Genomic DNA, 14,629 nt, shown 5'->3' on the forward strand with positions numbered 1-14,629 from the left:
TTAAAAATGGGAGAACATTTTCAGAAGGGACTTTCAATGCTTTCAGCAAATCTCTTTGGCTTATGTTTTTTTTTGTTTTTTTTTTAATTATTTATTTATTTATTTATTTATTTTTGGTTGTGTTGGGTCTTCGTTGCTGCGCGTGGGCTTTCTCTAGTTGTGGTGAGTGGGGGCTACTCTTCGTTGCAGTGCGCGGGCTTCTCATTGCGGTGGCTTCTCTTGTTGCGGAGCACAGGCTCTAGGCGCATGGGCTTAGTTGCTCCATGGCATGTGGGATCTTCCCGGACTGGGGCTCAAACCCGTGTCCCCTGCATTGGCAGGCAGATTCTTAACCACTGTGCCACCAGGGAAGTCCCTTGGCTTATGTTTTTATGTAGAAGTCATTTTCTCAAGTCAGACATCCCAATTGCCTATTAGTAAACACGGAAAGCATAGATCATGAGTTAAAGTATCGACAGCATTTCAAGTGCTATGAGAGAACATTTAATTCAGTTTAATTTTGTGATAAATCTTGTGTTTAATCCTCTGGTTACTCTGTAATCATGTCTCTATTGATCTTTTCTGAATGACTGCCTGCAGTTTAATAAACTTTGCCATTAACCCAGAGCTTCTAAAGGGAGAGATTGATTCCATTATCAAATCTGATAGACCCAATAAGTACCTAAACATCACTAAGTCTATCTATAGGAAGCTTTGGTATAGAGACAAGCCTGTGGCTTGTTCAGCAAACTGAGTAAAAATGTGGACAACTTTGCATGACATAATTGCCTCAGAATCAGTATCCAAGTCTCTTATGCAAACTGACACTGCCTTTCATTTCTCCAGTCAATGTAGTAACCAGTGGAAAGGACAGTCTCCTTTTTTCCCTCAACTACAATTATAGTATGTAATTTTTTTCTTATTGCAGAAATAGCTTGAGAAGTTTATTTGGTCTGTGTCTCAGGTCAGTGGGTACACCTTAGATACTTTTCTGTGTTCTGGGAAAGCCTGCAGGATAGTTCATTTTATTTTTGCCCATATGATGCTAAAGGAAAGAAAATGCTTCTGGCTAAAACCTGAAGTAGAAGATGAGGGGTCGGTGATAGGAAAGAGAGTGGAAAGGGAGTGTGCATTCATAGGCTGGAACTGTGTGAACAAGCTCCCAGACTGGGAAGACTTTCCATGAAACTTGTGTACATGTCTCATTTAGTGACAGAGCATTTGCAATATACGCTAAACAAGAATTTGTTTTTTTGCACCTGTGGGTATTTATAGCTGCTGTCATTATCCATTAATATTTATTGAGCCACATAGGCAGAACATGTGGAATTCAGGGACTGGAGCATTTGTATAGCTTCTTATTTTTTTAAGGTCAGAAAGGTGTCATTCTCTGCCATTTTTCACCCCTGAAATAAAATGGTGAAAATTGTCAGTTTTAGAGAAAAGCCAAAGCTTTTATTTCTGTCTGGATTTTTATTGCTGATTTGAATCCTTCAGAAGGAGTTCAAACATTTGACGTCAGTGGCAAAGCCTTTCCATGATTATGCTTTGGAGGGGAAATGGAGGTGAGTAGAGGATTTTATAATGAGACAGTACTAAACTATAATTTAAAATTTTCTTCAAACAAAAGGTCATAATCGTGACACTTACAAATAAGGCTGTAACGACTTGGTGTTAGGGAATGAGAATAGGATTAGAACCAAGGGACTCCAAGTTTGTTGACAATAGCTGACTGTCTGACTTTGGGATGTCATTTGTTTACCAAGCCTCAGTTTCCTAATTTAGAAAGTGAAAATGATGGTGCCTGCTATATAAGGTTATTAGGAAACCAAGTGAAATGATGATTTTACCTTGTAAACTCTCAACTCCCAGTTGCTATACTAACATTAGTGGTTATAAAAAGTCATAAATTAGTCCTTACTTTATATTCAGAAATTGTCTGACCTCTTATTCAATGTCTAGTTCTCAAATCAAAGTCAAGTTGGGACAGAAGAACTCGAAGGGTGCTTTCACGTAAGAGAAATCTCACAGAGATATTTAAAGGTCTGGGAAATATGATCTGGAAGAAGAACGTCTACTGAATCAGTGAACTCTAAGCTACATTGGTTGAATGTTTTATATGTGCTAACTAGCCTCCAGGGATAATAATAACATCAGGGAGTTTAATGGAGCCTAAGAGATTATCTCATGGAGGGCCCTACATGTATAGATATTGAAATAGGTTGGTCTATGCCCTTGGCAAGCCAATTAAAATTAGTTTGAGAAGGTCTGTAACAGTTGTTCGTGGAGTACAAGGAGGTGTGTACACACATGGGCATGTTGGTTCTCTGCATCACTGCTCTGTAAATGAAGGAATGCCTCCTCACTTCCAATGGGAAGTTGACTACAGTTTCTGGGAAGTTGGGAGAAAGTTAGAATTATTACTCAAGTGATAATTATTTCATAGTTCTCTAAACACCTATCTGAACCACTTGAGAAACTTGAGCCATAAAGGGATTGTCTGTCATCCACATACCCTTCCCAATATGCTGTATAAACTATTTATATTCAGGGCCCACATAATGTGAATTTTGCCAGAAGTTGCTTTCCCTGTTACTAATTATTACCAAACATTAAATTACCTTTTGTGAAATTGCTTCCTGTCTGCTGAGTGGACAGAATGTGCCTTTTGTGCGTGCGTGTGAGTGTGTGAGTGAGTACGTGAGAGAGAGAGGGATTGAGAGATTTTGTTCTACTAAATGAGCCTCTCCTAGAAGTGGTTACTTTTACCCATCCGCGACCTCCGTAGCCCTAAGTAAAGTCAAATATCAGGGTGCTCTCTGCTGCCTGTTAATGGAGGTTTGACTTCTTAAGAGCCAGAGCTAGAAGGACATATTAGTGGTCTTCCCTTTTGTCCCACTTGGTAAGATTCGGAGTCACATCAGGATTTTTTTTTCTTATTCTCTTCTGGGGAAGATTAAAGGATCAGAACTGGTATAGCATGGCAGGAAAGAATGGAGGACTCTTCCATGGCTCAGAATCCCAGTCTTTATTTTGCTTTCTATTTCTCCTTTGGTTCATTATTTCACTCTGTTGGAAAACTGAAATGAAAGGATGCACTGCATCTTTCCTTAAGTAATTAAAGATTCATTGGTCACGTAAAATGAAGATGTGGTAGTATGTGGGTATCTGGGGAAGAGAAGAAATTGGGAACATTTTAAGGGAACAAAATAAAAGTCTGTACCTTACTACTAATCTGGATATGGAGAGGTCTCCACTGGCTAATCAGGGTCCTTGTCTCGAATATCTAGATGATAGTATCAACGACTCTTGATTTTTCTGTGAATAGAGAGGTATTGAGACTCAGTAAATGGTAATTTAGCCATGAAATCAAGCCACAAAGATGATGGCAAGACCTGACATTTTTCCCAATAAGTCTCCTTTATTGTTTTCTTTTCTCTTGGGTTGAATAAGGTAATTTATGTTATCTCTCAAGGATCTGTTCACTCCCTCTTAATACATAGGGGAATAGTAATACTTGGCGTTACCAAGTATGTGGTGGGGGATAATAAGTTTGAAAGTTCTTGGTTAGAAATGTGAGGAAGGAGGAGGGAGGGACTAGTACGATTCTGCAGCCTCTAGAGTAAGAGGAGCATCCATGGTGTCCTCCTTTCTCTGATTCATTGGTTCAGAAGCAGCTCGCTGTGTGCCTCATTCTGTGTTCTCTGCTAGGAATTCAGGGATGATGAAGTTATAGCCACTCTCCCTGTGGAGCTAAACCTGAGTATTACAGGGAAGGCCCAATTACTAACTGTTTTGCTGCAATGTAATAAGTACATTAATTAACCCTTTCCCCATCTTTTGCATAGAATGCCTAGTCAAAAATGAGGAATGGCTAATTAAAAAGGGGTATCATTAGCACTACACGTCCTCTCAAGTGTGTGTGTGACCTCAGTGAATTAGATTTGAGTGGATGAGAAAGCAGTAGAAATTTGCATCTGCTCGCCTCTCTCAAGGCAGCAAACCAGACTCCTGCCCTCCGAAAAGCCTGAGAATTGTGTGGTGGTCACTTTCTCTTCTGGCTTCCATTATGCTCTCTTCTGTTGTGTGGGTTCCCTTCCCCTTTTTTGGACTCACCCTTTGTGTACGTTATTGCCCTTAAGCCCTCGCTGATGAGATTTTCTGCCTCAGTCATGCTGTGCTCAGCTCTCAGAATGCTGCTGTTATGGAGGAGTTAATTTTTTTTTAAGGTTTCCTTTTCGTCATGCTGTATTTCTCAGATTATCTGGAGGGACTGTAATCCAATTTTAGGAATCCTTCAGGGCTAAGAGCCTAAACTGTTTTAAGCAATAGCATCTGGTTGCCAGGGACTCAACCACTTTGAGCATGTTAAGGTCTAACAGCAGCCAACTCTCAATTATCTATGGGAATGGGAGACTGCTGGGACTTTTTCAATTCACAGAGTGCACAAAAATCTCCCTTAAGCTGATAGTTGTGATCTCATCCCATAACTTAGGAAAGCTTCTCAGCGGCCGGGTTTGAGGTTTTTTTTTTTTTTTTTGCTCCTCACTTCTGCCTCTGACGATGGCACCACACCTTTGACAGGTGTTTTCATATGCTGAATTTGTCTGTGCTTGTGCTCTCTCTTCTTTTTAAACCTTTTTTCCTCTCTCCATTTGGATTCCCTTGTGTCATATGCATCATTATGTATTACATATAGTATTTTAATAAGCTGCCTCTTTGTTTTTACATTTAGGAAAGGTAAAAATTTATCTATGTTTTCTTTCCTTTGCTCTTTGGTTAATGTGTTCACGAGAGAGGATGTGGCCAAACAGTAACCAAGGTACTTGAAGGAAAGATAGGAAAAACTCTACAAAAGGTTAGTCTCTGAATACCTGAGAGAGGTGAAGAAAAAAAAGGCACAGTGTGAACTCCACCTTATCGCTGACAGTGATGTGAAGACCGGGCACTGCTCCTCGGTCTGACTGAGACATTCACGTCCACAGCTGAGTTGTCTCTAGTGGAACGTTCATGGCCACATTATAGGCTAAAGCCAGTCCTTTCAGAATGTGGCCGTCCTGTTGCTTCAGGAATCTGAAAGATGAGGTCCTTTTGACGGACACCCAATGTCATCTAGTAATTGGTAATAACAATATGTCAGTTGTGCATGATGGCCAGGGTTGCCATTTAAAAAACAGCTCTATTGAGGTATAATTGACATACCAGTAAATTGCATGAATTAAAAGTGTAAAATTTTTAAAGTTTTGACACGTGTATACACCCATGAAACCACTGCCACAATCAAGCCATTGAAAATGCTCATCACCCTAGCAGTTTCCTCATGTCCTCATATAATCTCCTTTTCCTGTACCTCTAAGGGAACTATTGATTAGTTTACATTTCTGTCACTATTGATTATTTTACATTTCTTAGAATTTATTGTAAGTGGAATATACAGAATCTATTCTTTTTTGTTTGATTTCTTTTACTCAGCATAATTGTTTTGAGATTTGTTCATGCTGTAGCATGCATAAATAGGTTATTCCTTTTTATTGCTGAGTAATAATATTCCATTGAATGGTTATATCACAGTTCATTCATCTGTTGATGTACACTTTTTTTTTTTTTTTGCGTTACGGGGGCCTCTCACTGTTGTGGCCTCTCCCGTTGTGGAGCACAGGCTCCGGACGCGCAGGCTCAGCGGCCATGGCTCACGGGCCCAGCCGCTCCGCGGCATGTGGGATCCTCCCAGACCGGGGCACGAACTCGCGTCCCCTGCATCGGCAGGCGGACTCTCAACCACTGCGCCACCAGGGAAGCCCCCAATGTACACTTTTTTTTCCCAGTTTTAGGCTATAACAAAGCTGATATGAGCATTCATGGGCAAATCTTTATGTGGGCATGTGTTTTTATTTCCTTGGGGAAATACCTGAGAGTAGAATGGCTGGAGCATATGGTAGGTATACTTTGAACTTTTAAAGAAACAGCCAAACTATTTTTTCAAGTGGTGTACCATTTTACATTTCTACCAGGAGTATATGAAAATTCCTCAACATCCTTGCCCATACTTGAGATGGTCATGCTTTTTCATTTTAGCCATTCTAATATGTATGTAGCGGTTATAATTTGCACTTCCCTAATGATGACTGTTGCTAAGCATCTTTTCATGTGTTTATTTATCACCCATATATCTTCTTTAGTTAAGTATTGGTTTAAATTTTTTGTCTTTTAAAAAATTGGGTTATTTTCTTTTTATGTAGTTTTGAGAATTTAAAAGAATATATTCTAGATACAAAACTTTTATCAGATATACACTTTGGAAATACTTTTTCTGTTCTGTGGCTTGTATCTTCATTTTCTTAACAGTGTCTTTTGAAGAGCAGAAGTTTTCATTTTTGATGAGGTATAATTTATCAAGTTGTTCTTTTATGGATTGTGCTTGTGGTATCTTATCTGAAAAATCTTTGCCTAACCCAGGGTTACAAAAGTTTTCTTCTAGACATTTTTTAGTTTTAGGTTTTACACCTAGGTTAATGATACATTTTTTTTTTTTTTAATAAATTTTATTTACTTATTTATTTTGGCTGCGTTGGGTCTTTGTTGCTGCGTACGGGCTTTCTCTAGTTGTGGCGAACGGGAGCTACTCTTTGTTGACGTGTGCGGGCTTCTCATTGCAGTGGCTTCTCCCGCTGCAGAGCACAGACTCTAGGCACACGGCCTTCAGTAGCGATGGCATGTGGCCTCAGTAGTTGTGGCACACGGGCCCTAGAGCACAGGCTCAGTAGTTGTGGCGCATGGGCTCAGTTGCTCCACGGCATGTGGGATCTTCCCGGACCAGGGCTCGAACCCGTGTCTCCTGCATGGGCAGGCGGATTCTTAACCACTGCGCCACCAGGGAAGCCCTAATGATACATTTTGAGTTAATGTTCCTAATTAGATTGAGATATGGATCAAATTATACATATCTGTTTTGCATATGGATATCTACTTGTTCCATCAACATTTGTTAAAAAGATTATTATTTCTCCACAGAATTGTTTCTGCACTTTTGCTGAAAACCAGTTGTCCATATATCAATAGGTCTATTTCTGGACTCTCTATTCTGTTGATCTGTTTCTCTATTTTTATGACAATACAGGACTGCAATTTTAATCCAACGTGAAGTATAGCAATAGGAAGCACCTTACTTGCTTCTTGCCTAACCCACTTTAGAGTAATAGCTCACCAATTTGCACGAGTTCTGGGGTCCTTTCTTAGATAATCTAACAGGTGGCAAAATGTCTGGCATATAGTAGGTATTTTGATTTTTTTTTTTTTTTTTTTTTTTTTTGCGGTACGCGGGCCTCTCACTGTTGTGGCCTCTTCCGTTGCGGAGCACAGGCTCCGGACGCGCAGGCTCAACGGCCATGGCTCACGGGCCCAGCCGCTCCGCGGCATGTGGGATCCTCCCAGACCGGGGCACGAACCCGTGTCCCCTGCATCGGCAGGCGGACTCTCAACCACTGCGCCACCAGGGAAGCCCAAAAATTAGTTTATTTATTTATTTTTTGGTCACATCTCTCAGCTTGTGGGATCTCAGCTCCCCGACTGGGGATTGAACCCAGGCCACAACAGTGAAAGCCCAGAATTCTAACCCCTAGGCCATCAGGGAACTTTGATTTTTGTTTTTAAAAGATGAAAACATGAGGGATTATTTTTTTGAAAGCCATATTGATTATTTTATTTGTGAATTCCTATAAGTCTCCTGTACTTACTAAAAAGTTTAGGTCCTGAAAGTCTGTTCATAAGTCCATTTGTTCAAAACTCCAAAGTGGGGGACCACTGTGAACATATCCATATAGAGTTAAGTTTTAAAAACGCTGTTATGTTTTGTTTCTCTAATTTTCACTCCTTATTATCACTGTAAATCCTTTTACTTCTTTTGCACTTAAGAGAAGTGTTGGAATCAGTGTTTGTAAAGCCATTCAAAAACAGATACAAATGCAATATAATAAACCAAGAAAGGACTTGACAGACTAAAATGACAGCACACAGCTGATAGTGTCTTGTGATGGTAACAGAGAAACCACTTTTTCTTTTTCTCCGGGCTTCTTTGTTATTTTCTTTGCAAATCCCTAAGATCAAAGAACTAATAGAAGAGGTTCTGCTTAGGTTGCACCCCTCTTTCACACATGTACGTACACTTGGGCACATGCAGGGACACATATTTGTAAGTGATGGGCTGCCCTCACACTAGTTTGGCTGGAAAAATCAGATGGAGGCTCTCTTTCTAAAACCTATTTCATGCAAGGCAGGCGAATCGTGCCCTCATTTGCTGTTGTCTCTGGCTTCACCTCTAATCAGCAAATGGAGCTGTGCAGCCTACACAGGGTTCATCTGCAGTTCGCTGCTCTCCCTTAGTTGGTGCAACACCGAACCATTTCATTTTGAACTTTAAGAGTGGCAGAGGAAGCCTTTAGTGGAAGATTGTAATTTGGGAGAAAGGAAAGTCAAGAGCAAGATTGCCTATTTTGAAGAAAGGCTGGGTGTTGAAGGAGATTGCCTTGGTTAGTCGGTCTCTGAGCCTCCCTCTCAGCATATGCATTGCTGTGACCATGCCCTCCATTACCAATGACCTAAAAAATCACATAATTTTAACTATTCAAGAAACCTGTTCCCCGCCTGTTGTACATGGCTTGTGCACTTACCCCCTCTATTGCCAGAAAATATGTCTAAATCTTTTTACCTCCCAGCTAGCCTTCTGTTGTTGGCTGGCTGGCTTCCTTACTTCTTCTGTGATTGTCCAATGAATGCCTTAAAGCATTTTTTCCAGATCTCTTCCTTATCCTCCTGCCCCCCTCCCTTGCTAGTGTGCTAAATGCTTCCCTTGCTGAGTATGGGGCATAGTCATCTTATTTTCAAAAACCACTGTAGATAGTTCTGATAGACATTAATTTTCTTTGGGAACCATGGTAATGACTCAACAGGCCTTTGAAAATTGCCGTTCATCAATCCTAAAAAGTTATTGTATAAACCAGACAATTTTTCTTCTTATATTGAAGCAGTACTTTATAGGCTGCCCAAGTTTCTTTATAGAAATTCTTAATAATAATTTGTTGGTGGATGGATATAGGCACATATACACATGTATGTAGCCATGTGTGCAACTCTTTAGAATGTTATAAGATGAGTAGTTTATAAGCTATTTGTCTTTGAGTCTCATTGCTTACAATGGACAGTTTTTGTCATTTCACTCCCAAGACAGCCATTGAGAAATTAAGTGATTATTTTACTTGATACACAGTAAACAGTCTGTATAGGTTTATAGAGGGAACAAACAAATAGCAGCCTGTTTTTTTCAGGAACTGTTCCAAAGGGTCTATGCAGTAATTTTATAAATAAAACTGTATCTTTGAAAGTATAAGGATACTCTCTAAAGATAATCTTTGAAAACCTCTTATGTAATAAAAACTTTTAAAAGACTACATTCTTTACCTCTTAAGCTACCACCTCCATACACATATTGATCCTCTCTTTCTTCCCCTCTTCCCCTCAGACATCCTCCAGAGTTGAAAATCTCAATATTAATTGGAGCTGAGATGATTGTATTGCTGCTGCTAAGACTTCAGCAGATCTCTTACAAGCTAATGTCACGGCATGGGGTCCATTTGCTCTGTGTAGCTATTCTGTGGTGCAGTGAGAATGCCTTGATTAATATGCTACATGAAAATAAAATGGATTTGGAAAAAATTATACCATACTCTCATAAATATTAATTCACATTTGTATGGAATTGCACATAATTTTCAATGTACTTTGGAGCACCTTCAGTATGAAAAAAAGATTTGGTTTCCAAAGAGAATGGCATAATTTTTTTCTAAAAGCACAGCTGATACATTATTAAATATCATTTGTTTATTAACCCTATACTCTACATCCATATGATGTAGGGCAGTAGGTGGACAGTGTGACAAAGGTGTTTTTTTCAGCCTGTGGGGAATTTATGTATTACCCTTAGAAGTGGTACAATTTAATCATATTATATAGAAGCAGTCCACAGTGGGACTCACCTGGCTGCTTCTGCTAGTGTTGCCATTATACCTGAGTGTTTTTTCTTGATAGCTGACTAAATTGGTTACATTTGAGGCCAAATTCTGAGCAGATGTCTGACATAGCTGACTGTGGTAGTGGACATCGGACAAAGCAATAAACATAGCAGATATTTGTTGAACATTTATCGAACATTTGTCATCTGTTAGGCATAGTGTGCAAGGTTCTGAGACTGGAATTAATGGCCATGTGTACTTGCTTTGATCTCATTTTGTCCTCTAAACACTTCCTCACCACATCTTCATTACCTTGGGAGACCTGCCTCTCCAGTGGCAGAGAGTAAATCATCTGCAGTGGAAGCAGCTAGAAGTTAGACCAGAAGCTATTCATTTGCCTTGTAGGATTATTATTTTTGATATATTCTTGCCCCAAAGATAAAGCCCTTCTCCTTTTCTGGGGCTTCTTGCTATTTGCTGTGATCCTTCCTGTGTGCCAGCAGTGCCTGCTTATTTGGGTTTCTTGGTTTCTTCTATCAGCATTTCTAGCTTGCTTCACTCACTCTGTGTTAGAGACAGCTTGAGATATTAAATCACTATTGTGGTTTATAGATTTGGATATTTTAGTTGTATTATTTATTTAGCAAGCATAATTTGACCATCTATTACTTGCCTGGCTCTGTAAGTGGAGCACTGGGGTTACTGATACTTAGTACCGACCTTATTCTTTCAAAGAATCATGCTACCAGCTGCCTCAGGGCTTTTACACAAGCTGTTCTCTCTGCCCAGACTTTCAGATCTAGGTCAAATGGCAGTCATCTCCTCAGCAACAACCCCCTCCTCTGGACTAGACCATTTCCCCCAGTTTTAGCACCCCGTTAGCTTTCCTTTAGAGCAGTTAGTTCAGTTTGCAATTATATATTTGTGTGATTTGATTAGTATCTGTCCCCTAAATTCTAAGTTCCATGATGTGGGGATTTTTCTCCCACACGATTGTTTTCCCAGCGCCTGCAGGACAGTGCTAATTTTGTACTTGGAATATACTGGGTGCACAAAAAACATTTGTTGAATGAGTGGAGACCTGAGAACAGTGCTTTGCATTACAGAATGGTCTCCCTGAACTGGCAGCCACTGGGAAGGGTCCTTGAACTAGAAAAGGGAGGGGAGTAGAAGGGTGGGCTTTTGAGGCCAAGGCAAAGCAGATGTAAAGGTCCAAGGTCCCCAAATAATGGCTGTGGCTGAATTGGGAAAGACATCAAAGAGCACCATGTGTGTCAAGTCGGGAGGGCTGGGGTATTAGGAAGAGGTAGAATAGATAGATAACTGCTCCAAGAATACTGGCTATGAAGGAGAGGAAAGAGAGAGTGGTATTTTGAGAATGAGAAATGGATGAAGGGGAATGTTTGTTTTTGTTTTTACTTTATTTTTTATTTTATTTAAAAAATACATTATTTTATTTTGGGCTGCGTTGGGTCTTAGTTGAAGCAAGCGGGATCTTTCGTTGCAGCACGCATGCTCAGTAGTTGCAGTGTGTGGGCTCCAGAGTGCATGGGCTCTGTAGTTGCAGCACGTGGGCTCTCTAGTTGTGGCATGCGGGCTCAGTAGTTGCGGTGCGTGGGTTTAGTTGCCCCACGGCACGTGGGATCTTAGTTCCCTGACCAGGGGTCAAACCTGTGTCCCCTGCATTGGAAGGCAGATTCTTAACCACTGGACTGCTAGGGGAGCCCCTGGTTTTACTTTATTTTTAAATGTGTGTTTAGGACCACAGAAGCTGAGAAATTGTGTGCAGATGAGGCTCCAGGAAGGAACATTTTCAGTGTGAAGAGGAACATATCTATTCATTAACAAATGATTGAGTGTCAAATCATTTTAATGTTATTGCTTAATGTGTACATTTCTTAGGGTTCTAAGGACTTTCACATACATTGTATCAGGTCATATCTGAGTCCATTTGCATATGGGCTCAGAGTTGCAGTGACTTACTCCAAGTTTCGTAATGAATAATGTCAGCGTCAGAGCTCAAACCCATGCCTTTTGGTATCTCAGGATGTCCTGACCTGCCTCAAGGCACAGAACTCACCTATGTCATGTGGCCTGAAATGCTTGCCTGTAGTTCCTACAGGTGCTGCTCCCTATTCCAGAACATCCATGATCCTTCTCCCACCCTCCCCCATCCCCCAGCCACACACAGGAATAAATGAAAAGTTGCTGTTGATCTTGGTGATAATATGGTTGTTACATATTGCAAAGAAGATGAGAATTAAGGATGCTCAGAGGATCTTGTGGTAAAAATATAATGCATTAAGGAAACGTTTTACTCATGTGAATTGACAGTTTCTTTCTTGCTGGCTCACATCCACCTGGTATGTTCAGTCTTGTGCTGATGTTTTTGAATTGCATATGCACTTAGTACTCCTTTTCTGAAACGTAATTGATGTACCATCTTGGGAAGTGAGCCTATTAAGCCTCCTCAGGGAATAGCATGCGCTGGACCTAGCGCAGAGCCAGATGGAAAGCTACTATCCCAGGCAGCAGTGAAAGCACTTTTAATGGACAGATACTTTGTGCTTTGTTGAGCCTTTTTTCCCCCAACAAGAATAGAAAGGATATATTTGTGGCATTAAGGAGTCAGAAAAATTGAGAGCCATGTTTCTTAGTTTTAGGTAGTCTCATACCCCACTTTCTTGCCTTTACTCCCTCCCTTCTAGTAACCCCATTTAGCCTCTGTTTTGGGTGTGACACTAGCTACCTATGTAACCACCACTTTCCTTTCCTTCTCTTTTTTTCTACAGAAAGATGTAGCACTTAAGCCTCAGGAACGCGTGGAGAAACGCCAGACCCCTCTGACCAAGAAGAAACGGGAAGCACTTACCAACGGCTTGTCCTTTCATTCCAAGAAGAGCAGACTCAGCCACCCACACCACTACAGCTCAGACCGGGAGAATGACCGCAATCTCTGCCAGCACCTCGGGAAGAGAAAGAAAATGCCGAAGGGACTCAGACAGGTGAGGAAGCTTAGGGTTTGTTCATTCCTGTGGCTGCTCTTCCTCAGGTGCCTGCTTCTCTGTGGTTCTTCCTAACAGGTGGAGAAGATATTATCCTTGCTGGGTGCCGGAGGGCTGCCCTGCTGTGTGTTTGCTTCTAAAAGAATATACCAAACCAAGCTCATTGTTTTTATCACAGTTTGAAACTTTAGCACAGTACCCTTTCAGTCACATGTGCTCTGTGTAACAAAGCCTGTTGCTGGCGCTACTGGCGTTGAGGGCAGACTAACGGAAGTCTTGGTGATGGTCCAGGTAGACTGGCTTGCAGGGAGAGATCCTCTGAGGTAAAACAAAGGAAACAGGCAGATTTGTTCAAATACACTGCGTATCTCAAGGTTTTGAGGTGCTAAAAATGGTTATCTGCATGCAGGCAGTACCCTGCATAAGATTTATATTTTCCAGGGAAGCCCAAATACTGTGGCATGTGGGAGAGCACTGGAGGAAATGAGTTTGCCTTCTGGTTCTTCAGGTGTCCTCCACAGCCTATAATTCAGGACTGTCTTTGTGATCTGCTGATTGTATGAAAGTCTGGTAGTGGGGCTTACTGGGCTGTTTAATAATTAGGTTTCAATGATCCACAAGAAAATACAGCTCTTGGCATTTGGGGAGCCTTTCTGACTGTGGAAATCCCCATATGAGATAGATTAATAATGAGAAATGAAGCTGTTTATAGCAATTTTTCAGCACAAATCCGGAGGCTTTAGCACCTGCTGAGTTACCTGTGTCCTGGGTGTGTTTTGTTTGTTTTTGGAGGGACCGCTGGGTGGGATTGACTATCACTTGAAGGAAGCAGAGGAAGGGAGTGTGGTTCACAGAGCAGGTGCTGCTAATTAGAAGCTGAACAGGTAATTCCTAGTTTGCAGATGTTTCTCTGCAGAGGGAAGAGATCTAGGATCAGACAAAACAGTGCTTCTAAAACCTCACAGATCATTAGAATCATAACATGAGCCTTATTAAACACATATTCTAGCTCTACCCTAGAACCTGATGAACCAGAATCGCTAGGGGTTTAGGCACAGAAGTTTGTCATCTCAAATTTCCTATTTGATAATGGTCAAGCCAGTTTGGAAATTTTTCTTTTAAAGAATCAAGAATATATTTTTGGTGATGAATTTCAGTTAAAAGATTTGAAAGATCAAAGTCCTTAATAAGATTTAGTGGGCAGTTTGGTGTCAGAGTGGAACTTGATGGGTAAACTTCTGAGAAAATACCTAGAGTGGTGGATTTCAGCATGGACTCAGGAGGATCTCAGGGAAGTATCCCCAACTCTGACACACATGGTGGTTTTTCTTTGTCCTGAAATGAAATGCCAGGTTAGAGTTATAATGGTTATTATTAACATTTATCTGATGCATAGCACGGTACAGTCGTTCAGTGTGGGAGTTTGTGTAGTATAATCTACAATTTTCACAACAACCCTGGTTAGTAGATGGTATTATGGTTACTTTACAGATGGGAAAACTGGGGCTTAAAGAAATAAAGTGACTTGTCTGAGGCCACTTAACAGTGAGGTACAGAACTAGGGTTTAGACCCAGATTTCTCTGCCTTTCTCTGTTTTCCCTGTATATTCTGCTTCCCTTGTTTGAGATAAGGACTCCAAG

General features: G+C 40.8%; 1 protein-coding gene across 4 annotated transcripts in view; it reads left to right on the forward strand.

Annotated features, from left to right (window-relative positions):
* The window catches only part of AUTS2 (activator of transcription and developmental regulator AUTS2), a 1,141,238-nt gene that overhangs the window by 270,295 nt on the left and 856,314 nt on the right, over positions 1-14,629 (forward strand). For all 4 annotated transcript variants that reach the window (XM_081255239.1, XM_081255240.1, XM_081255242.1 and 1 more), the window contains exon 2: positions 12,776-12,988. In XM_081255239.1, the coding sequence (XP_081111365.1) occupies positions 12,776-12,988 (213 nt within the window). The remainder of the gene's footprint in view (positions 1-12,775; positions 12,989-14,629) is intronic.

The sequence above is a fragment of the Mesoplodon bidens genome (assembly GCF_964165515.1).
Source record: "Mesoplodon bidens genome assembly, chromosome: 15".
Taxonomy (NCBI): domain Eukaryota; kingdom Metazoa; phylum Chordata; class Mammalia; order Artiodactyla; family Ziphiidae; genus Mesoplodon; species Mesoplodon bidens.